Source organism: Coccinella septempunctata, chromosome 3, assembly GCF_907165205.1.
Source record: "Coccinella septempunctata chromosome 3, icCocSept1.1, whole genome shotgun sequence".
NCBI classification, from domain to species: domain Eukaryota; kingdom Metazoa; phylum Arthropoda; class Insecta; order Coleoptera; family Coccinellidae; genus Coccinella; species Coccinella septempunctata.
In genome coordinates this window covers 42687225-42712479 of record NC_058191.1, presented here as the reverse complement: position 1 = coordinate 42712479, position 25255 = coordinate 42687225, and the positions used below count along the sequence as shown (strand labels likewise).

General features: G+C 39.4%; 1 protein-coding gene across 9 annotated transcripts in view; it reads right to left on the bottom strand.

Annotated features, from left to right (window-relative positions):
* Nucleotides 1-25255, bottom strand: part of LOC123309085 (uncharacterized protein CG43867) — a 152800-nt gene that overhangs the window by 10102 nt on the left and 117443 nt on the right. For 6 of the 9 annotated variants that reach the window (XM_044891961.1, XM_044891959.1, XM_044891960.1 and 3 more), the window contains exon 3: nt 4263-4325. In XM_044891961.1, the coding sequence (XP_044747896.1) occupies nt 4263-4325 (63 nt within the window). Of the gene's footprint in view, nt 1-3064; nt 3186-4262; nt 4326-21495; nt 21706-25255 lie in introns of those variants that run through there. The other 3 variants (XM_044891964.1, XM_044891966.1, XM_044891965.1) reach the window with 2 other exon arrangements.

The window sequence follows — 25255 nt, the reverse complement described above, 5'->3', positions numbered from 1 at the left end:
AAACCGAATTGTTATTATGGATGAGACTTGGGTACATTTCTACGATCCAGAAACAAGGCAACAATCGATGGAATGGCGACACTTTGGTTCTCCAAGACCTAAGAAGTTTCGTGTCCAAAAATCAGCTGGAAAAGTTCTTGTTTCAGTTTTTTGGGATTGCCATGGAGTAATCATGATTGATTTTCTGGATAAGGGTAGAACAATAACCGGATATTACTATTCGATATTACTGACCACTCTACGGGAAAAAAAATTAAAGAGAAAAGACGCGGAAAGCTATCCAAAGGTGTTCTGTTTTTGCAGGACAACGTCCCTGCACAAAAATCTCATGTTGCCATGCAAAAAATTCGTGATTTAGGGTTTGAATTACTAGAACACCCCCCTTATTCGCCAGATTTGGCTCCATCCGACTATCATCTCTTTCCTCAACTGAAAAAAATTTTAAACGGTCGTAAATTCTCTTCAACGAGGAGGTAATAAAAGCTGTGGAGGTCTGGTTTGCAGAGCAAGAAGAAACATTTGTTTTGAAAGGTCTAGAGACGTTGAAGGTTCGCTGTAATGAATGTATCATATTAAGAGGAGAATATGTAGAGTAATAAAATATTTTGACAGAATTTTTCAATATATCCTCGTATATTTTGAGGATTTGGTTATCTCTCAAAGAAAGTGTATCACTTTGGAAAGGGCATACTTTGAAGTTATTCCAATGAATTTGTTCGAATAACAGCTATTTTCTTTTACAACAGAGTATCCTTTATCTACGATATTTTCTCTTCAGATGAGGGTTTCCAAAATAAAACCGTGAACTAAAGTCTAGACTGTTGAGTAATGGCACTGTTGTCCCCAACTTATCCCTTCCTTTCGCACATTAAACGCAAAACGATTAAGAATAAGTGGACACTCAAACACGAAAAACACTCAACTCCCAAACGCCGAATTGATAATAGAACCGTCGCAAACTTATGAAAACATTTCGGAAATCTCTCTTTCCTTTTCCCATAACGACGTCTGACTTATAATTCATCCCTTTTCCTGTGTGTGGAAGTTCGCCACATAAATCCAAGCCGGGCAATATTTCACCGGGTTCCTTGCCCTCTCTTCATCACTGTTTGTGACATCGAATTCTCTGGACGTTCGCCAATCTGAGATTATATGGGGTGAGGAATGCACCGCCCCCCAAGAAGAACGCGGGGTTGAAACGGCTGCTCTGACGCTGAAGATGAGGCATTGATTTCTACCCCAATCGAGCCAGGGCAGTTGGCACTGAATTTGAAAGATTGAGACAATCAAACTTTGTGGTTTTGATGACAGCCATCTTGCAAAATCTTTACTTGTAGTTCATTTGTTGATTTGGAATACAAACATGCTCTGGTAACGAAAATAAAATTCACAAATTCAAATGGATATAAGTTAGACAAATGAAAAATAGGCCACAGCTATTACAGCTAATTTATACCAGCGTTCGTCAGGGATTTTCAATTCTTATGCAGTTTCCACCTGTCCATATCAGATCGTTTCCTTGTGAACATCTGTTAGTAAAGTACAGACATCATAGATTTTTGAGAAAACCTTCTATCATAATTTTTACAACCACAAGTGGCACAATCAGAACATGATCGAATCAAACATGATTCATAATATTTCCTACACCTACGAAATTTCCTCTCCGACTTTGAGTTATTACCATAAACCACCAGCTGTTTCCTCGAAACACTTTTCGTTCAGGAAGGGTTGTGAACCAACTCATTATTAAATGAATCACGTGGTTGGCCTACTCACGATATACGCCTGATGTTACCACGTCATTCATGTGTGCACCCCTGTTGTTGGAAAAGTGATGGGGTGGCTTGTTCTCTTACGCACTAGGCACACACAATAACTTAATGGGGAAACGGTCGTTTTCAATCTGAACATGATATTTTTTGATTAAAATGGGACATGTGTCCGAGAGGTCAGGTTGGGCTTGATTGATTGGTGGAGAACGAACTTCTCTTCAAAGAGGAATCATCATAATCTTTACAGAAGTACCCAATGCTCAATTTGGAAAATACTCTGTGAAAGACAAAACTTCTCACTTGTTTCTCTTACCACTTAAAGAAACAAAATTGTTGAAAATCCATAATTAAATTACACAGCGAATTAAACCAATTTCACAAGGATAAGTTAAACACGTGTTTCGCTATCAAAACAGCATCTCCAGGTCAGTGAGGATTAATACATTCACATTATTTTTTCTGTAGTAAAAAAACATTTTCTGGTAGTTTCTGAACATAATTCTCAAGAAATCAAATCTAGAATCATTGATTTTTCATGAGGAGATAATGCTTTAAAGTCTCCTCAGATCGATGATGAATTATAAAACGAACGTTCAAACAGAAAATAAGATCTAAGCTAAAATGAAAAACTTCTCACACAAAACTTGAGTATGAGCCAAAACTACTACTACTACAATACAGCCAACCTTGACCTGGTTAGAACAACGTGCCTATGACACAAATCATTTACCTCAATTGGTCGCCTTCAATCCAATTTACCCGTCATTCTGAAATACCCTACACTGACGCGAAATAATCTCTTCACTAGAATTACATTGTATCTAACGAATAGGTATTAAATTATCCAATGTTTATGAATAAGTTATCTAACGGAGAAAATCGAATGGGCCGCGCATAGCCAGAACGGAAGTGTCATATGTCAAACGTCAAAATTGGCAATAAAAAGAATAAACAATACAGGCAAAGATTATAGAATTAATCTTTGAATATTTTTGTTTGAATTAGGTATTTAATTGAAAAAAAGAAGGTGTGAAGAGGATAATATATCGAATTTCATTAAGAAAGCAAGGTGAATTACGAAATGATAGGTTATTTGAGTACAAAAGGTTTATATGCCTATAAAAATCAACAGTAAACATAAAATTCGATCAGATTTTCAATATGGGATATAGATATAGAGATATAGTGGTGAAGAACTGAGAACTGCCCTCATTGGTAGGTTCCAGAATCCGGCAGACGCCGGTAAAAAAGGCTACCATGGTCAAATCTGCACGATAACGTGGACTTACATATTTTCAACACGTCCCTCCCATCGGAACCAGGCGTAGGCCGTAGACACGCACAAATCAACAAAACCAAAACAAAAAACGGACCGCAAACGTGGACTGTCCTCGTTATTCCCGTGTTGTTCTGTCAGCTGAAGACGCCATTACGGACGGCCAGAGAGCGTCCCGACGGAAAATAATCAATAAACTTATGATAGCGAAAGTAACGCGGTTGCCATGCGACGGGGTGGGAAACTGTCTCTCTCTCTGTGGTACATCAGGGAGGCGAGGCAGTGGCGGAGAAAGGGATGAAGGTAAAACATAGGCATAACTACAAGTCACTCAAATTGATCTCAGTTGAAGAAAAACGCAGATAGGCAGTTATTTCATTTGATTCTTAGAATCTAAATGTCCCAAAACCATCACTAATCATTTTCGTGAGGATTCCAGAAATTCACAATGCGTTTGTGGCGACTCTTTATCATTGACCACTAGCCCATAGGCCAGGAATCTTCTACCAGGCGATAGGTGGCGCACCCATCTGTATATTTCCTAGTACAGCCCTTTATTTGTACTGATATAAGCATGAATACAGTCCTCAATGTTTTTTTTTTCGCTAAATGACTGCATATTAAGTAGGAGATGACCGTAGGTATTGACCTAACATCACAGATCGTTGAAAGTATTCTAAACAAGTTGCTTAAACCCTTAAACTAACGAATTACTGATATAATTCTATACCTTTGATTGTATTCTTCCTGATTCATAACTTGGGAGTAAAAAATCGTTAAAAACAAGCAGATATTGTAATCTTGAAATTTTCAGTCATATGGCGATCTTACCTACTCCACAGGGCTCTAGGCTAATTGGCAAGTTCGCCTACCACTCCATAGACGGCACACCGATCATTATATCTGTCAATAATAATGTTTTCTCTTAATAGCAAGGGGAAATGAAATTCATTTTGAGTAAAATTGAAGTGGTGATATGCAATACTGTTGGGTTAACGAGAAATGCTCCGCCACTGCCCCAGTGGCGAGTTGAAATCCCAATTGAAAAAGTTCCAACTGCGCTTTTGGCACATCGGCAAAGGGAAAAATTCCAATAAGTCCAGATTCTCTCCAGGAGACGATAAGCAAAAAACTCATCTCCGGAACTTTTCCCAACATAATATTCCGTCGGGCATATTGCCTGTCGATGTTCAAACTCAATAAGATCTCACCTTATCCTCTGCCTCTTCTGCGCGTCCCTCCGCCTCCAACACCCGCTGTTCCAATTCGGAAAGCTGCAACAAAAAATTTCATTAGTTTCGCGTCAAATCTGGAAGAGCGGCGCAAATCAAATATTGAACTTCAAAGGAACCGGCTCCCCCTTTAAACTATTGAGGGGACGCAGTCGCCACCTAGTTTCGAAGGGACGAAAGAGTCGTTCAGGGTTCAACAGGAAGATGTCGTCGTTACCGACAAATGGTTTCCAGCTAGAAAGTTCGATCAGTTTCACCTAGGTGGGGCTGGGGTTGCTTTCGTTGGTGGAAAGTGTGGAGGGCCTCTCAACCCTCCATAGGGAGGGATAAGGGAAGGAGGTGCAAGGTGCAGTAATACATTTAATTTGAAAATTTTAACGTGGGTTTCGAAATTTACGTCCACTGTAATGTTTTAATATTTAACAAAGATACTGTATATGTGGAATGAGTTATTCAATAAAAGTTTCATCAACTAGGAGACAGTATGTGAATGAATTATAGGATTTATTTTCAGGAGACGACTTTTTCTCACTAGAGAGTGAAAATGAGGCTCTTAAACTGTTATTAGGTACCATCGAAAAGCCACTTTGAGGTGTTTTCAATCTATGCTCCATCTCTTCTACGGTATAGCCAGATCAAATTTCCATCCAAGTGAAGGGAAATTAACGCAGTCAATATCAATATCAAGCCGAATTCCATTTGTGATTCACAAACAACGAATTCAGAGCTCCCTTTGTATACAAAGGGTGAATGCCACCCTTGTAACTCGAGGCGGTTTTCATGAGAAAATTAAATCATGTGTCTATATGGAAGATATGTTTTCGTTTCAGAACACCGGGGGTTAAATTGAAATGCCTCAGGTGGGGGTAGAATTCAGCGCCTTGTAGAAATTCATGCAGGCGTTTCGATTAGAAAGAAAACATTGGAAGGTTTTGGAATTTAAGAAGGGAACTCTTCTCGATTCAAGCAAACCAGCCTCAGGTAATATCTTATAAAACACGAACAAATATAATCAGAATTATATTATATTCACCCCACAACTTTCGAATAAATCGATCAGAGTAAGAAGTTGATAAGAGTGTTGTCGGATGGTACTAGAATTTCGAATAAAAGTTGTCTGTCTTCAACGCTGAAAGAAGGGTTTAATAAACCAATTAGAGGAATATCCAACTCTAACTTCCTCCCATGGATCGATCTGTCCTTGAATTTCCGGTCTTTCAGAAGCTCATTTCATTTCATTTCCATTTCGAAAGGATAAAAGGAATCGGTCGGTGTTTATTTTTAATCAAACTAGCAAACCTCTTTTGTGTGTTCGTACACGAGGTCGTACAGCAAGTTAGTTAATTTGGCCGTTCGCATGTAAAATTCACCATTACGTTGTTGCACTTGTGCCTGCGCGGTTTGTATGCAAGGTTCTGATTAAATTGTAGTTCACACAATGGGGCAGTTTTATGAAATTATTGGTTCCTTCGTTCGATAATTCACTAGGTTGAAAAAAGTGAAAAAAATACAAGGTTTCAGCGAGGTTTCTTTTGATAGGTAGCATTGATTAGGAGACCACGATATACAGAGTGGTCTGGGAGATAAGCGTGACGAAAATTTATATTCGAAAATGTTCCAAAAAGATGGGGTCAGTTGAAACTTTCTCAAGACCTATTTTCTACTCTGTCTGAAAATGAGTATGTTCTATTACTATCTTAGGTTATGGATGGCATAGAATTTGTTTTGAAGTTTCTAGAAAACCGAACAGTTGATGATTCAATAGAGAATTGCACTCCAGAGAGTCAACTCGAAAATAAAAAGTGGAAAAACAAAAAAAAATTCTCCTAAAATGGGCCGGATATTTGAAATTTTGGTACGACAATATGGGTTTTCAAACACGCTCAATCTACTGCGAGCAGTTTCGGAAGCTTATCTCCCTTCGTTGAGATTTTCATCTAGGAAATGGCATTTTTCAAAAATTGCGAATTTAACTTGAGAATTCTTCAAGACCGAACGGTTTATCCGAGGTGGATGAGATTCTCAGATTCGTTACTAGATAGACTACGTTACTAGTAGACTTGCTCTTTCAGAATATGTATCACGTTTAGATCTATGAGAATTTTCCTGGAAGATAAATCACTCTAAAGTAGACCTTGGAAAAATTCCCAAAAGGTTGGTTTCAGTTGAAACTTCCTCAAGACCGAACGGTTAGGCCGAAATAGATGAAGTTCTCAGTTATATTACTAGAAGAGTTGCTCTTTCAGAATATGTATCACGTTTATATCTACGATAGTTTTTCTGGAAGATAAATCACTCCAAACAAGACCTTCGAAAAATTCCCAAAAAGTTGGGTTCAGTCAAAACTTCCTCAAGACCCAACGGTTGTGCCGGAATGGATGAAATTCTCAAATTTATTACTAGGAGAGTTACTCTTTCAGAATATGTATCTGTAACGGATCAATCCAAACTTCTTTATTCAAGTTGTTTTAAAGTGGACTGTATATTACTTGATGAGTTATTTGGGCTCCTCCGCCACATAAGATTGTGAATGAACAATAAATTGTTATTAACAATGCGAATAAGACTTGAATTATCTGAGAGGAATTTCAGCTAGGAACAACAAAAGAAATAAAGGAAAGTTCGAAAAAAAGGAAGAAGGACTCACCGTGGTTTCCTTGCCTTTTCTTCACCCCAATTTCTAGCCTTGTGATATCTCCAACTCCACTGTCACCTTCACCTTTAACTAGCGATGAGTCTTTTTTCTCTCAGCTATGCACCAACTTATTAACTAATTTAATCAAAACGTTTATGCGGAAAAGCGAATTTTTCAACCCTTTTAAATTGCGGTAAGACCGGGAACGTGCGACCTCGATGCGGAAAACCAAGTGATTGGAAAATCTGGAGGGGATGGAAACGTGAAAGGAATTAAGATGGGATTTCAATATGTGAAAATTCCTCTCAAATTATCATCTGACATCAATCTACCGGGTCAGTCCGAAAATGCACCAACCGCATGAATAAAGAAATCCGCATTTCGACTCAATATCGAACATACCCCCCACCCAAAATAGTTATTTTGTAAAGAAAAGAAAAAAAAAATTAGTTCAATTCTTAGAGTTCGTCCTTGGCAAGGATCAAAATAATGAAAAAAAAAGAAAAGAAAATGATGGCAAGAACCAGGATCCCGACATCCGAAAACTTTATAGAAAAGGGTTAAATTCAAAATCGCCCAATACTGAAGACAAAAAACTAAATTCAATGGGGGATTATGACTCAACCCCTTTCCTGAAATTATAAACCAATTAGCCAAAAAAAAAAATTATTTCTAGATATTTGCCGGGAGTAAAATAACCTTATTAGTCGGTCTGGTGACCGTACCTTTACTAGAACGAATTTTTAGCACTCGTGGAATGTTATCCCTGCCCAAAATTAGCTCCTGAATGATACCTATTGGCCATTCAGCTGGTGGATGACCAGGCTCAAACCAAAGCACGACATCGCCCACTTTCAACGGGGGAGATGGGGTTGTCCATTTTTTGCGCTTAAGATTTTCCTCGACGCACTCTGGACCCCATCGTTTCCAAAATCCCTGAACGATCCGCTGCGTTAGCTGCCACCTATCCAAGAGGTTCATCGGCACCTCTGTTAAATCTACTTCTGGGCGAGACAGAAGTTCCGTACCAATTAAAAAATGCCCCGGAGTGAGCGTTTGAATGTCATTAGGTGAACTAGAAAGCACTCCGAGAGGGCGAGAATTCAAAATTGCTTCAACGCGAGTACAAACTGTTTGAAACTCTTCCAGCGTAAGAATCTGAGAACCAATCAATCGCTTCAGGTGATGCTTCACCGATTTTATTCCGGCCTCCCATATGCCACCGAAGTTCGGAGCGTAAGGTGGATTGAAGACCCATCGTATTGCTCTGGGCGCTAAATGATTTTTTATTTCCTCATTTCCCGATTGAAGAAACTGCGTCAGCTCTGAAATCTCTCGTGCTGCGCCACGGAAGTTTCGTCCCTGGTCAGAATAGATACATGAAGGGATACCCCTACGAGCGATAAATCGGTCAAATGCAGCTAAAAAGGCGGCCGTGGACAAACTTACCACCACCTCAACGTGAACTGCGCGCGTGGCGAAGCAAACAAACAAAACTATGTATGTTTTTTCCGTTTTAGCATTTCTTCTGGTGGTATATTTCGTAAGAAAAGGACCACCCACATCCACCCCACATTGCGTGAAACATCTTGAAGGTGTAACACGCGATGAGGGAAGATCAGCCATTGGGGGTTGTAACGGAGCCGCTTGAAACCTATAACATGGCAAGCAGTGAAAAATCCTATTACGAATGAGACTTCTCGCCGAAGGAATGTAATATTCTCGCTGTAAGAGAGACTGAACCAACTTTGGACCACCATGACCGGAAAAAAGGTGATAGTGATCGCATAATAGCCTAGCCAAATGAGAGTCCCGAGGAACAAAGTACGGATGCCTCGTGTGATAGGGAAGACTTGCTCTATCTAACCTGCCCCCCACCAGCAAAAAACCCGAGGAATCCAAAAACGGGGAGAGTGCACGTAATTTCGGTGAACATAATTTTCCCGCCTTTAAAGAAATAATTTCGGCGCCCAAGTAATAATCCTGAGTGATGTAAATGAAAAACTTCAAACTATTTTGATACTCTGATGCCGAAATACTTCCCGTCATTTCAAAAGAGGAATGTGACTTGGAAACTCTGGTTTTCAACTTATGCAAGAACCGATATATATAAGAAAACACTCTCTGCGCACGTAATAACGAAGAAAAACGTTCCAAAAAGGTTAACATATAATTCTTCTCGACTGTGGTCACATACGAAACTGGAGGTATAACCTTCGTTTCCGGGAGATCATTATCTACAATAGTGGTCCCTTTAGGCCACGAACTAACCGGAGTTACCAGGAAAGGTGGCCCGGTCCACCAAGTCTGGTTATTTAAAAACTGAGATGGTTTTAGTCCACGACTAGCAGAGTCAGCGGCATTGAGTTCTCCAGGAATGTGTTTCCAAACCGCATTAGGGCATGCTTCGGAAATTTGTACAACTCTATTCGACACGAATGTCTTTAACTTATAAGGAGGAGTTTTAATCCACGCGAGGGTGGTCGTTGAATCCGAAAAACAAATTATTTCCAAATTTGGAAGAGTCAGAGGGAGCGGGTGTAGCAAGCGAATAAGTTTAGTAAGTAAGACAGCAGATCCCAACTCGAGACGATTTATCGTCCAACCCTTGAGTGGGGCAACCTTAGTTTTCGAGCGTAGTAAGTTGCAAACAATGCCGTGTTCAGTCTCCACACGCAGGTATACAACTGCCGCCATGCCTAATATACTAGCATCGCAAAAACCGATGATTTGTACCTTAGACGGGGTACTCGGAACTACGCACCGAGGAATAGCAACATTTTCTAACATCTTGAACTCCTTCTCAAGAGGGGTCCATAGCTCAAGTACATCAGAAGGTAACAGTTCATCCCAGTCCGCCTTAATCAGCCAAAGTCTTTGAAGAATCACCTTCATAGCGAAGGTTACCGGAGATAAATACCCATTGTAATCATACACCCGAGCAACACGTGATAAAATGCCGCGTTTAGTAAGAGTTGTCGGGTTATCATCCACCTTGAAGCGAAATTCATCTTGTATAGGATCCCATATTAAACCCAATACTTTAATTGAAGAAGTACCGATAACAGACAGATCTTTCGATTCCATCGCGCAATCATTGCATACTGAAGGACATGAACTTGCCCATTTTCCCAGTTCAAAACCGCCCAACCGGAGTAGAGCCACCAAATCCTGACACAATTCGTTAGCCTCGGTTGTACTGAAAGCACCGAAGAGAATATCATCCATAAATCGACTGGATTCCAGTATCTGTGCCGCTCGCGGAAATTTCGCACCTTCATCTAATATGAGTTGTTTGACAGTTCGTTGAGCTAAAAACGGACTACTCGATATGCCAAATGTCACCGTGCGTAATTCCCATTCCATGATCGGATCGTCGAAAGAAAACCGCCAGAAAATGTGTTGGTACTCGCAATCTTCCGGGTGGAGCCAGATGGCTCGATACATTTGTTTAATATCGCACGTTACAGCGATAGGAAAAAGCCGAAATTGAGTAACTATTTGACCAATGTCGCTCTGTAATTTTGGACCGGTACACAAGGTTTCATTCAAACTGACCCCTAATGAAGTTTTTTCCGCTGGAGAAAATACCACCCTTAATTTAGATTTTTCGGTCGATGACTTCAGAACCCCGTGATGTGTCATTACATAGTCGGATTTTCGAGGAGCTGGAACCATATGTCCCTGTTCTACATAGTCACTCAAATTTTCCTTATATAACTTATAATATTCCGGATCGTGTTTGAACCTACATTCCAGTTTATGAAACCGCGCCAGTGATCGCTGCCGATTTGAGCCTAAAACAGGACGAGAACGATTTTTGAAGGGAAGTCTGGTGATGTACCGCCCCTTTAAATCTCGTGAGACCGTAGAGCAGAAGTATTCTTCGCAAAAATTATCCTCCGGTGACTGACCCACCCCCGGAATCGAAACATCTTCAGATTCCCAAAACATTTTTAAGGTGTTATTTAGTGACTCTTCCTCCGAAATTGTAAATAGTGAACTGGCAATTTGAGAAACCGTCGATGGTACACTCCCCATTACTACCCATCCCAATCGCGTAGAAATAGCAGATGGATTCCCTATTATATGTTGCGGTTCGTCCGTCAATACATCCAAGTATGATTGAACCCCTAGTAGAATATCAACCGACGCAGGGCGATAAAATTCAGGATCGGCGAGTGGTAGATCTGAGAAGTTTTCTTTTATTGTAGGGGGGAGATTTCCTGTCGGCAGGTTCGAAGTTATTTCATCCACAATAGCCGCTTCGAAACAAACTAGTTGTTCTTCATTGAACACTGACGTCAATGAGCAAGAAATCAAACCGCGAACTGAAGAGAGCTGATTATTACCCACCCCAGAAATCTGAAGTTTACACTTCCTTTTCGGAACACCGAGCCGTAATGCAAAGTTCGATGTGACCAAATTCATCTGACTACCAGAATCCAACACCAACCTACAAGTTTGCCATAACCCGTTTATATCTCGAACTCTAGCGCGCGCCGTTCCCAGAAGACAAGTGGTATCCACCGCCGAACATGAACAAGTGTTTACAATTTTTGAACCCTTTGACGTGGAAGGCATATCAATTTTTTGAACCGCAGGAGTAGAATCAACCGATGTTTTACCTCGCGAACTATTATCGGAAACTGTAGCTCCCTCGATATTCGACCGCTGAAAACATATCAAAGTATTGTGCTTCCTACTTCCGCATTTGCGACAGCAATTCTTAGAATTACAGTTAGCGATCGAATGACGACCAAGGCATGAATAACATCTTCTATGTAATTGTATGAATCTTTTACGTTTTTCAACCGAAGAATGCAAAAATTCCGGACATTGGGCGAACTTATGTGGACCCTCACAACATGGACACACTGAATCCTTTTGATCATTTGAGGTGAAAATAGATTCTTCACGTGTGGTAACCAAAACCTTTTTATTATTAATAGCCACTGAAGAGTGACCTTGAATTTTGGGCTTGAGTGTATCTGAACTCAAGTCATTAACAGCGCACCGATCTCTGAGAAACTTAATAAGTTCAGTGAATTTAGGAAAATCTGTATTCAAAAATTTTGTTTCAAAATCTCGACGGGTATGCGGATCGAGAAGTCTCAAGCTCCAGAACAATAGTGTGAATTGTCCCAAATCCGGGATTTCCAGTTTATTCAAACAGTTAACATTAGCCTGTAAAGTGTCACAAAACACTTTCAATGAATTTGGATTGACCGATTTTATAGGTTGCAATGAAAATATTTGATTTAAGTAATGCGATGCTACAACTCTAACATTTGAGAATTCATTTTTAAGGAGATCATAAACAGTCTCGTAGTTATTCGGATCAAAAACCACTGTTTGTGCAAGAGCCAGGGCTCTTCCATCTAAATAAGAAAGCAAAAAAGCAAATTTTTCTATGTCAGACAATTCCTGGTTGGTATGAATTACCTTATCATAAAGTGCAATAAATCCCGGAAAACTTTCGAGTTCACCGTTGAACCGTGGTAACTGAATTTGTGGCATATAGTTTGGTAAGGATTTAGTCGACTTGGAAGTCTTTTCTTTCCCTTCAACGCATTGAAAAGTCGATTTGTGAGCTGCTCTAACTTCTACTATTTTATAAAATAAATCATCGAACGCTTTCGATAAACTACTGGTATCCTTTCTTAAATTCCGGTGACGTGCACCGATCGCATCTAATTGCGAAAGATAATTCTCATATTCCTCAGCGATTTGTTCAATCTTCTCAGAGCGAATCATAAAGGAATTAAGAGTGGAAGGAAGTTTCCCAATTAAATCGTACATTTGCTGTACCCTCGTCCAGATTCTATCTAAACGTCCTTTCACCTGTGAAAAAGCACGAACATCTTCGGCGCTGGGTGCCGGAACCCTGGCCTCTGCCTCATCATCCGTATTTCCCATTTTTAATAATGAAAATATTTCAAGGAATCTAATGTGTTTGTGCACCTACAATTCCGGCCCCGGTTAAAAATGAAATAAAACCGATATAATGCGTCGATCGCTACGTCGCACCTGCGCGCACCCCGAGCGATAAGAAACAAGCCAGGCTTATCTTAGGCCGCCATGTTACCCCTGAAAAAATTAAATTTTCCTTTTTCAAGACCCCTGAATTCTAAAATCCGGCTACCGAATGGACCAATTATGTAACGGATCAATCCAAACTTCTTTATTCAAGTTGTTTTAAAGTGGACTGTATATTACTTGATGAGTTATTTGGGCTCCTCCGCCACATAAGATTGTGAATGAACAATAAATTGTTATTAACAATGCGAATAAGACTTGAATTATCTGAGAGGAATTTCAGCTAGGAACAACAAAAGAAATAAAGGAAAGTTCGAAAAAAAGGAAGAAGGACTCACCGTGGTTTCCTTGCCTTTTCTTCACCCCAATTTCTAGCCTTGTGATATCTCCAACTCCACTGTCACCTTCACCTTTAACTAGCGATGAGTCTTTTTTCTCTCAGCTATGCACCAACTTATTAACTAATTTAATCAAAACGTTTATGCGGAAAAGCGAATTTTTCAACCCTTTTAAATTGCGGTAAGACCGGGAACGTGCGACCTCGATGCGGAAAACCAAGTGATTGGAAAATCTGGAGGGGATGGAAACGTGAAAGGAATTAAGATGGGATTTCAATATGTGAAAATTCCTCTCAAATTATCATCTGACATCAATCTACCGGGTCAGTCCGAAAATGCACCAACCGCATGAATAAAGAAATCCGCATTTCGACTCAATATCGAACAGTATCACATTTAGATCTACGAAAATTTTCCTGGAAGATTACTCTAAAGATGACCTTCGAAAAATTCCCAAAAAGTTGGGTTCAGTTGAAACTTCTTCAAGAACGAACGGTTGTGTAGAGATGGGTGAAATTCTCAGATTTATTACAAGAAGAGTTGCACTTTCATAATATGTATCGTATTAAGACCTACGATAATTTTTCTGGAAGAAACTGGACTCGAAAGTTGACCTTCGAAAAATTCCCAAAAAGATGGGTTCAGGTAAAACTCCCTCAAGACCGAACGGTTGTGCCGAAATGTATGAAATTCTCAAATTCATTACTAGAGGAGTTGCTCTTTCAGAATATGTGTCACATTTGGTTCTACGATAATTTTTCTGGAAGATACTGGACTCGAAAGTTGACCTTCGAAAAATTCCCAAAAAGTTGGGTTCAGTAGAAACTTCTTCAAGACCGAACGGTTAGGCCGAGATGGGTGAAATTCTCAGATTTATTACTATAAGAGTTGCACTTTCATAATATGTATCATATTAAGACCTACGATAATTTTTCTGGAAGAAACTGGACTCGAAAGTTGACCTTCGAAAAATTCCCAAAAAGATGGGTTCAGGTAAAACTCCCTCAAGACCGAACGGTTGTGCGGAAATGTATGAAATTCTCAAATTCATTACTAGAGGAGTTGCTCTTTCAGAATATGTGTCACATTTGGTTCTACGATAATTTTTCTGGAAGATACTGGACTCGAAAGTTGACCTTCGAAAAATTCCCAAAAAGTTGGGTTCAGTAGAAACTTCTTCAAGACCGAACGGTTAGGCCGAGATGGGTGAAATTCTCAGATTTATTACTAGAAGAGTTGCACTTTCATAATATGTATCATATTGAGACCTACGATAATTTTTCTGGAAGAAACTGGACTCGAAAGTTGACCTTCGAAAAATTCCCAAAAAGATGGGTTCAGGTAAAACTCCCTCAAGACCGAACGGTTGGGCCGAAATGGATGAAATTTTCAGATTTCATACTAGAAGAGTTGCTCTTTCAGAATATGTATCACTGTTAGATCTTCAATAATTTTCCTGGAAGATACGCGCCTCGAAAGTTGACCTTCGAAAAGTTCCCAAAAAAATGGGGTCAGTTAAGAATTCCAACCTTACGATGTGAAAAAAACATCTTTAAAGTGTAGAGAGTGAAGTTTTCTCCCTCCCAAACCCATATTTCACTTAAAATTTCGGTTTTCAACGATTCGAACCGCGAGAAACGACTTCTTCCGTTATGCATGTACGCATACGGAAGATCATATATCGCGGACGTGTTCTTGACGGTTTCCTGAACGTTTTCGCCAATTGACATGTTCTATATCACGCAAATCCCTGCGGAATTGTCGCTTGCCGCGATTATTTATGGTCCGCAGTGAATACAAATACACGCACAAATATCGGACGGACATGGCAGCCTGACGAGGGTGCGAACGCCGCCGGGGGAAGAAAAAAAAAAGGAATATATTCGGGACGTCCCGACGGCGCGTCCGCGTGCCGGGAAGTCGGATCGTTCTTCATTTCGGCGGGATTGCTGAGTGACGGCGGGCGAACGATTTTTACGGCCGGGAGACGTGGAGGTTTCCACGGTTTTCCTTTCAAGATCGTGCCAGACCCATTTATTCGACTGTTCGCAATTGAATAACGGTATATCGTTGATACAGCACGCAAGGATGCCCATTTCGCACGAGTATCGAGTCCAATTTCGCTCAAGAACAAGAGTGTGTTACACTACACTGTACTGATGAGGGACAATAATCCCTAAACCGGTCTACAGTTTGTGTCTATATGTTTCAGCCTGTCTGGGAATTACTGCGCTGATTCAGGACAATTCTCTGAACTGTCGTCTCTATTTTAGAGTGTGGAGTTTACAGCAGACTCTGTGTAATGACCAAAGGCGCGGTATTTAAGTACGATTCTCAAGCTTTGGAACCTTAACGTATGGATTATCAACGTATAGTTTATTAGGATCATTTATAGACTCTTTATTGGGGATGTAATTCCTGAGAGGTGAAAAAAATTAATAGCCAGCGATGGAGATTACCTTGAATGGCCTGTTTCGACAACAAATGCATTTCTTATCTTAAGAAACGGACCGGTACTCCCAATATGTAAAGAGTGTCCACCAGAAAAAGTCCCTTAGAGTAATTCGGGGCAACTGTGCGCACTTTTGCCTTTCAAGCCATACCCTGTTTCAAATGTTGAAGCTAGGAAAATTAAAACATATTCATAAGATAGAGAATTTTCTGATCTATAAAAAAAACATCAAAGAACAAACAAACAAAAACGTTTTCTTTCCGCAAAAAGAAATTTGATGGTGAAAGTCGGCATGCGTTCACATGCCCCGTATTGCGGGTAAGTGTGCGCACCCTCACGGGGTAAGTGAACGCAGTGCTTAGTGAACCACACAATCAAAACAAATTACAAAATAATGTCATCAAAATGTTACAATATTAGAGAAATGCTGTTTATTGTCAATACAGAAGCTCTTTTTTATTAGCACAGCATTATTGTTCGTGCCACAATTCCTGGTGATCACAACACTTGATACATTCCCCTGTTGGTGGCTCTTCATATTTTTCCGAACAAATAAGACAATATTGATCGAGTCTCAACCAAGAAAATCAACAATGTCATAATTCATTCCTCATTGAACTAATGCCCATATAATAAATCTATGCGCACACTTACCCGCGCACACTTTCCCCAGTAAGCCAAAATTTGAATTGACGTTCTTATAGAGTTGAGTAGCTAAGAGAACCTAAAATTTTTTATTATATATTTAGATTAATATGCCCATGATCGAATAAAATATTGTTTAACAGTGTCGGACTAGGAAGTTGGACCTGGCAAAATTTGCAGAGATGCTGAAAATTAACAAGAAAACTAGTGAATTTGATTGATTGCAAATAAAAAGTTAACGAAACGTCGCACGGCGCACTTATATGAAAAACTAATTTGGGGATTCTGCGCTCTTGCTTCACCCAAATGAACCCCTCTTTCATACATTGCATAGTCGAGATATACGCACTGCGCACACTTACCCACTGCGCTCAGTTACCCCGAATGACTCTATATGCGCGATACCTTATATCCCAAACAAAAAAAGCTAATGAAAAATTTCAAGTGAAATTGGTTCCGGATAAATCAGTCCTCAAAAATACAGTACTACTTACTCATTTGTTTACAGAGTGGCAAAACAGAGTTACCTTTTTCTAAATGGAACACCCTTTATTTCAGTCGATATTTGAATAGAGCTTAAGAAGACAAAATCACATGTAGATATAGAGGATGAGTCGTTGACAAGTACAAATGTTTTAAGAGTAGATTCTTGAGGTCAAAAGAAAAACTTTTTTTCTATACCATTTTTTCCGATTCGATTCTTATAAAAGGATATAGACATTTTAAGTTTTCATAATGAGCTGTGCCACTCCTGGAAACACAAAATTACCTTCAGAATAACTAGCTGAATCTGTGACACTACACGTCTGTGGATCTTTTGAACAGAGTTGTATTCAGCCAAAGTACCCAATTTTTCGAATTTCACAGATATTTTTAATTTTTAAACATCAAATTACTCGAAAACGACGCATTATACAAGAAAATAAGAAGGATACTTTTTTTTACGAAACGTTCAAATAGATAGATAGATAACATCCTTTATTCTATAGTATGTATAAAGGACTTCACATATAAAAGGAACAGTGTCAAAAACAAGATTACAAATCACCTCAAATAATCATTCAAAGAATATGGTTCCATAGCAACCAAATATTCTCTGACATTTTTCTTGAATAAATTCAAAATTTTGTGATCTTAAAGGATATTCGCTCTTCCTAGTGTCAAATATTCATCAGATAGCGTCCAACTTGGTTTCAAGAGTAGGGTTCTTTGAATTTTTGGTATTTTTATGATATGTAATGGTCATAATGAGAAAACTAGAAGACGTGGGTGATATCTTGGGTTCGAAAAAGATTCATCAAATAAATGAACAACCATATTCCGAAATTCATCTCATTTGATGAAACTGTTTCCGAGATAGAACTAAAAATAATTTTTTTTATGGTTTTTCAACAGCCTGTATCTTTTAAACCGAGCCGATTCAGAAAAAATGGTAAAGGAAAAAAGTGTATCTTTTAACCTCAAGAATCTACTGTTTTAGAATATTTGTGCGAGTCAAAGACTCAGCCTGTATATTGCCTTTCGGTAACTGATCATAAACTCAATAAAATTCTGAGATTTTTTGCAGTATCCAGGCACGTTCGTGTGGACGCGTGAACTTGTAGCGAAAAAACCAAGAATGAACCGATAGAAGGGCTACTTAATTGAGTTCGTGGCACTCAACCCAACCGATATTTTTTCCACCCACTTCAGCATGTTCTCCCTGTTGGTGGCGTGAAAATTAATATTATCATTACTTTTTTGTTTATCATGCCGTCGACTGCAAGCACGGAAGCCTTGGTTTTTCAGCGTTATATATTGCCCTGTCAACGACAGCAGCGTTTGATGTTGTTTTTATGCATATACGAGGCAATTAGTCCAGATGCAGCAATGAAAATTGGTCATATTTCCTCTTCGAATAGTTCAATGTAACATACTGTGTTCTCAGTTGGAAGAAACACCGATTCTAATTAGTCTATGTGAATTTTTACACATGATAAAGTATTTCTTCGAAAAGTAGAGTTACATTGAGCTCAAACTGCCAGATATCCACTCTGAATATCCAAGAAAATGAACAAACAACCTTTGTAGTAGGAGAGATTTACTTGAACGAGTCAGATTAATATGAGGAGAGATACCTTGGACCCTGTAGAGTACCTCTAACAAAAATTAGACCTGTACATAAGGGCAATTGTCTAGGACAGCCTGTCAGAATAGTAAAAAAAACAACGATCATTGTACATACTCGAACGTGTCAGATTAAGATATATGTGGTTAATTACATGTCGAGAAATATGCTTTCTCTTGATCTGACAATTTAAGCGCGACGAAAATGTGTGGGAGGGCGCCAAAATGCAAAAAAACGTCAAGTTTATCGGTTTTATCAACACCATTGACGACCTCCTTGGGTTCCTATGAATAAGTAGGGTAGAAAACAATAGATCTACATGGACGCAGTTCCCAAAAGGCTGGCTAATGCCAGAGCAAAAGTACAAGTTCTGAAATCACAGCAGTGTCGAACCGTCCGACTGTAACTATTGACCAAACTTTGTTCATTTCCGAATCAGGCTGTTTCCTGACTCTCTCGCGTATCTGTTGCTGTGGTACGTACATCCGACTGCGCCCAGTCTGGAAATTGAAAACAATTTGCGTTCGGACGTTTATGGATTCGATTTTGCAATTGTATTTTGCGGCGGATTCGGATATTATCGGGCTACGTGATAAAATGACCCCGTATACGATATTTCTGGATCGATGTTGAGCCCCAATACATGCCTATCTGGTTCGTGTTTAAGTTTCAATAACATTGAGGAACTCATTTATGCAGGTTGCAAATTTGCGAATGCGTTGGTAAATCATGCTTCGTGGTTAGCTGGCAACTTTGTACCAAAATGATTTATGTTCAACCTGGTAAATTCAGCAGTTTGTGTTTGTTATGGATATCAGAACCTTATCTGGAGTTTTCAAGGCATAACTTTTTGGAAAATCTTCATAGTATTCTTCCTACCAATTATATATTTAGTTCTTCATAGTAACGATGACGAAATATATGAAAGAAAACTTTGGATTATAAAACCAACGAGCCCTTTATGCATGTACGAAAATGTGCCTTTTTCTCTGTGTAAAACACATGTTTTATTCGCTGAAAGCGAAAACCCTAACTATGAGATGTTCCACGTTTGTCCCCAAAACGCTCGTATAACTCCAGATAGTAAAAACTTGAGACGTTTTAGTGCCGGAGTAAAATGAAGGTTACTAGAATCTAGAATTATGTCGAATACAATGTAGGGAACGAAGGACAGTGAACATTGTTTCGAGTAAGGTCCTTGTGATTGTTTTTTGTCCTTTACATACATCCAAAAGATTTTGATGGAAATTTCACTACATGATATACGCTGCGCAAAAAAATTGACGCACATTCTGAAAATCTCAATTTTAATGGAAGTTGACTCTACATTGACTTTATAACTTATGTTTTATGTTCTCTCGGGAAGGTTTTGAACGAAACAAGACACATTAAATGGAAGAAAAATTCAGGATTTCACCAAATCTTATGTGAAAGAAGAGAAATGAACAATTTTCAAAATACTGAAATGCTGATAAGTGATTTAGTACTTGGTATTTCCACCCCTTGCGTTAATTACAGCTCGGCAACGACGGTTCATACTCAAAATGAGTGATCTTAAAATGTTCTGATCTAATACTTCCCAGATTTCTCCGAGTTGGATTCCTAAGTCATTAAGAGTAGCTGGATGATTTTCTGAACTTCTCAGCCTTCTATTGAGGTTGTCCCAAACCTGCTCAATCGAATTGAGATCTGCACTTCTTGCTGGCCATTCCATTCGAGAGACTTCAACCTCTTCAAGGTACTCCTGAACGATGCGCGCACGATGGGGTCTGGCACTATCGTCCATAAAAATGAAATTTTCACCAATGTATGGGGCAAATGGCACTACATGCTCTTCAAGAATGTTCCTTATATACTTATCAGCATTCATAGCTCCATTATCAAAAACCACTAGGTCTGTGCGAGCAGTCAAACCATACCATAATCGATCCTCCCCCGAAACCAGTAGTATTCAGGAAATTGTACTGAGCATATCTTTCATGTGGACGTCTGTATACAAGGGAACTTCGATCACAATGGTAGAGGCAGAATCTAGACTCATTTGTGAAGAGAACTCTTTCCCAATCGGCCTCTTCCCAATGGATATGCTCTCTCGCAAAATCCAAACGCGCCCTACGATGGGTTGGGGTAAGAGCTGGGCTTCTTGCCGCGACACGAGGCCTCAAATCATATTCTCTGAGGCGATTTCTTATTGTCTGAGTGCTAATTTGCACCTCATGAGTTTGCTCAAGCTGAATTTGAAGGAGGCGAGCGGTTGCAAACCGTTGTCTCAACGAAGAAACTCTCGGGTAACGTTCTTGAATGGCAGTTGTTACCCGTGGTCTACCCTGTCCTGGTCTTCGGACATTCATACCTGTCTCCCTGAATTGCTGCAACATTCTGGACACACTTGTATGGGAAACTCCAAACCTTTCTGCAATTCTTGTGTATGTCCACCCATCTTCTCGCAAAACTACCGCTTGGGCACATTGCTCTTGGGTCAAATTGCATAGCGATCGAGTGTAGAAAATCAAACGAAAGAAAAACTATTGATCACTAGAATTGATCGAGAACAACTGATTTTAGAATGGAGCCAATACATTCAAAATCTGATAATATCATCTTTTTTTATTCCTGCTGGGAAAAAACATCTGTATTGAAGAAAACCGTTGAAAGTGGATCACATATGCATGCATAATTCTGATAAAAATAATCATCATTGAGAACACCTTCAGTTGTAAAATAAATTTGAGATTTCCATAATGTGCGTTAATTTTTTGCGCAGTGTATTATCAGACAGTCCTGAAACATTCACTGTCCATCCATATGTTCATGTTTTGTTTCGTCGGAATTCTATGGGCTGTAACTCAGCCATATTGATTATTTCATAGAGACAATTTTTTTTGATAAAATGACTTATTTTGATGACTCCTACCAAGAATTTTGGAGACTGTATTTGAATATTTTGTACACATATTAATCTACGGAAATTTAGGTGAACTGAGTCCACTATTTACCTTCCTGAGCATGTCCTCCAGCGAGTCCATGTCGGAGCTTCCGTTGTTGTTATTGCCGCTTGGCTGAACCATGGAAGATGACACAGTGGTCGCCACACTATTCTGTATTCCTCAGGCGTGGTCTCTATCACATAGCACAAATAGGATGCACCATCACTTCGAGACACTTGCGTCGCACTATCTCACTTTTTTCTCTAGTCGACTGCTAGGGTGGGTTTCTGATGTCGCGGTCCTTCAGACTGAGCGAAGGGGAAAACTGGAATATGTAATCTTGTCGAGATCGAAAAATGACGAAACTTGCATTTTTTCGGTCGGTTGATGACGGGGTAAATCTGTGTGTTCGGAAGTATTGTGTGGAGGATCGTGGAGAACGCGGATTGCATAACAAATATAAGGGATTGAGGCCAGAAGGGTGAAGCAAATTTTGGAGCTGACAGGCTGAAAACCTGCTCTCGCTCCTCGGTGCAACCGTTCGGTTTCGATGAATTTTTAAGTGACCGCATCTTTTTCGGGATTTTTCGAAGGTCAACTTTCGAGTCGCGTATCTCCCAGGAAAATCATCGTAGATCTGAAGATGATACATATTCTGAAAGGGCAAATCTTCTAGTAATAAATTTGAGAATTTCTTCCAATTTTGCGCAACAGTTCGATCTTGACGATTTTTTAACTGAACCCATCTTTTCCAGGATTTTTCGAAGGTCAGCTTTCGAGTGGTTTATTTCTCAATAAACGTAACCGTAGATGAAAATGTGATACGTATTCTAAAAGACCAACCCTTCTAGTAATAAATCTGAGAATTTCATCCATGTCGGCGCAACCGTTCGGTCTTGACGAATTTTTAACTAAACCCAGCTTTTTCAGGTTTTTTTGAAGGTGAGTTTTCGAGTCGTTTATCTCTCAATATAAGTAACCGTAAATGGAAATGTGATACATAAACTGAAAGAGCAACTTTTCTAGTAATAAATTTGAGAATTTCATCTATCTCGGCGCAACCGTTCGGTCTTGACGAATATTTAACTGAACCCATATTTTTCAGGATTTTTCGAAGGTCAGCTTTCGAGTAGTTTATCTCTCAATAAAAGTAACCGTAAATGGAAATGTGATACATATTCTAAAAGACCAACCCTTCTAGTAATAAATCTGAGAATTTCATCCATCTAGATGCAACCGTTCGGTCTTGACGAATTTTTAACTGAACCCATCTTTTCCAGGATTATTCGAAGGTCAGCTTTCGAGTGGTTTATCTCTCAATAAAAGTAACCGTAGATGAAAATGTGATACGTATTCTAAAAGACCAACCCTTCTAGTAATAAATCTGAGAATTTCATCCATCTAGATGCAACCGTTCGGTCTTGACGAATTTTTAACTGAACCAATATTTTCCAGGATTTTTCGAAGGTCAGCTTTCGAGTAGTTTATCTCTCAATAAAAGTAACCGTACATGGAAATGTGATACATATTCTGAAAGAGCAACTCTTCTAGTAATAAATCTGAGAATTTCATCCATCTCGGCGCAACCGTTCGGTCTTGACGAATTTTCAGCTGAACCCATCTTTTTCAGGATTTTTCGAAGGTCATCTTTCGAGAAATTTCTCTTCCAGGAAAATAATCGTAGATCTAAACGTCAAACATATTCTGAAAGAGTAACTCTTCTAGTAGTAAATCTGACAATTTCATCCATCTCTGCGCAACCGTTCGGTCTTGACGAATTTTTAACTGAACCCATCTTTTTCAGGATTTTTTGAAGGTCAGCTTTCGAGTCGTTTATCTCTCAATAAAAGTAACCGTAGATGGAAATGTAATACATATTCTGAAAGAGCAACTCTTCTAGTAATAAATCTGCGAATTTCATCCATCTAGGTGCAACCGTTCGGTCTTGACGAATTTTTAACTGAGTCCATCTTTTTCAGGATTTTTCGAAGGTCAGCTTTCGAGTAGTTTATTCCCCAATAAAAGTAACCGCAGATGGAAATGTGATGCATATTCTGAAAGAGCAACTCTTCTAGTAATAAATCTGCGAATTTCATCCATTTCGGAACAACCGTTCGGTCTTGAGGAAGTTTTAACTGAACCCATCTTTTTCAGGATTTTTTGAAGGTCAGCTTTCGAGTCGTTTATCTCTCAATAAAAGTAACCGTAGATGGAAATGTAATACATATTCTGAAAGAGCAACTCTTCTAGTAATAAATCTGCGAATTTCATCCATCTAGGTGCAACCGTTCGGTCTTGACGAATTTTTAACTGAGCCCATCTTTTTCAGGATTTTTCGAAGGTCAGCTTTCGAGTAGTTTATTCCCCAATAAAAGTAACCGCAGATGGAAATGTGATACATATTCTGAAAGAGCAACTCTTCTAGTAATAAATCTGAGAATTTAATCCATCTCGGAGCAACCGTTCGGTCTTAACGAATTTTTAAGTAACCCCAAATGTGATACATACTCTGGAAAAGCTACTCTTCTTATAAAAATTCTCGAAATTTCATCGACCTTAGAGCAACCGTTCTGTCATGACGAATTTTTGAGTGACTCCATTCAAAAATTTTCAAGTTACCTATATTTTTCATTATTTCAGTCGATTCTACGTAAAAATGGAGGAGGAATTACCTAGAAAAACCTTTTACCCAAAATGAAAACTGCAGCAAACATCTCCGGAGGACTATCCGAACAGTTTGGAGCGATAAAAACACAGTGAAATATAGTCCTCGACCGAAATTCCTCTGAAGATGCCTACTGAAGTTGGGGACGAAACGTCGGGTGAAATACACACAACATCTCCTCTTACAAGCCGAGTTTCTAAGATTCAACAATACCTTCCTTCATCAATATAATAAGAGAGGATAGTTTGGTATAACGTTGATCTTGAACGAATGCTGACGTCATGGCATTGCTTTGGTAAATAGACTATACCGTCGTCAAGAAGGTGGCTTTGTGAATATCGGCAATTTTTCTGTCAATTATCATGAGAAAATCTCAAGTATTGCAGCGTGCTGGTGGATCGAATCCGAACCTAATAATCAGAGGTAACGAACAGTTGCTTCAGTAGCAACTGAGCTTTTTCCCCAATTATTTTCCATCAGTTTCCGGATACGCGGATCAGAACGAAACTTATTACAACCTCATAAAACGAAACCCTCTCCAGATTCCGACGAAACGGGGGTAGACTCAACTCCAGTCGCTGAAATCCTCCCTCATCGAATTCAATTACGAGCAACAAGTAGCTGTGCGGATTTCATTTTCCGGTGTACACCGAACAAATAACGGATGTAAATGCTCCCGAAGAAGGTCGGTAAACAATGGCTCGCGAAACATCGCACCTATATATCTAAGGATGTCTTTTGGCTAGAGGCCAAGTTCTCGGACGAATGGGCGCCAACAAATTAAGAATTGTCCGATAATGGGGTTCGGTATCTTCTCTTAAGCCCCCATAAATTCGCGGAGGGTACGTCCGTACGCCCCTGATTTATACCAGTTATGAATTTTTTCGATGAGAGGCTTCTCCTCGTAACGTATAATTTTATATTTCATTAGGGGCGTTATTGGGTTGTTAATGAAATTCTCGTCATGGTCTAAACCATCCCCAGCTGAATGGGAACTTTTTGCTATCCTACGGAACATCTGTAACGTGGAAATGTTGCCCTTAATAATCTAGTTGGGGGACGGCGGGATTTATCGTTTCTTTCGCGGAGAAAGTGATAAATAAGCAGACTTTCCTTGACCCATTTCCCATGTTTCGGGGAGTTTAGATCTTGCTTGGAGAACGT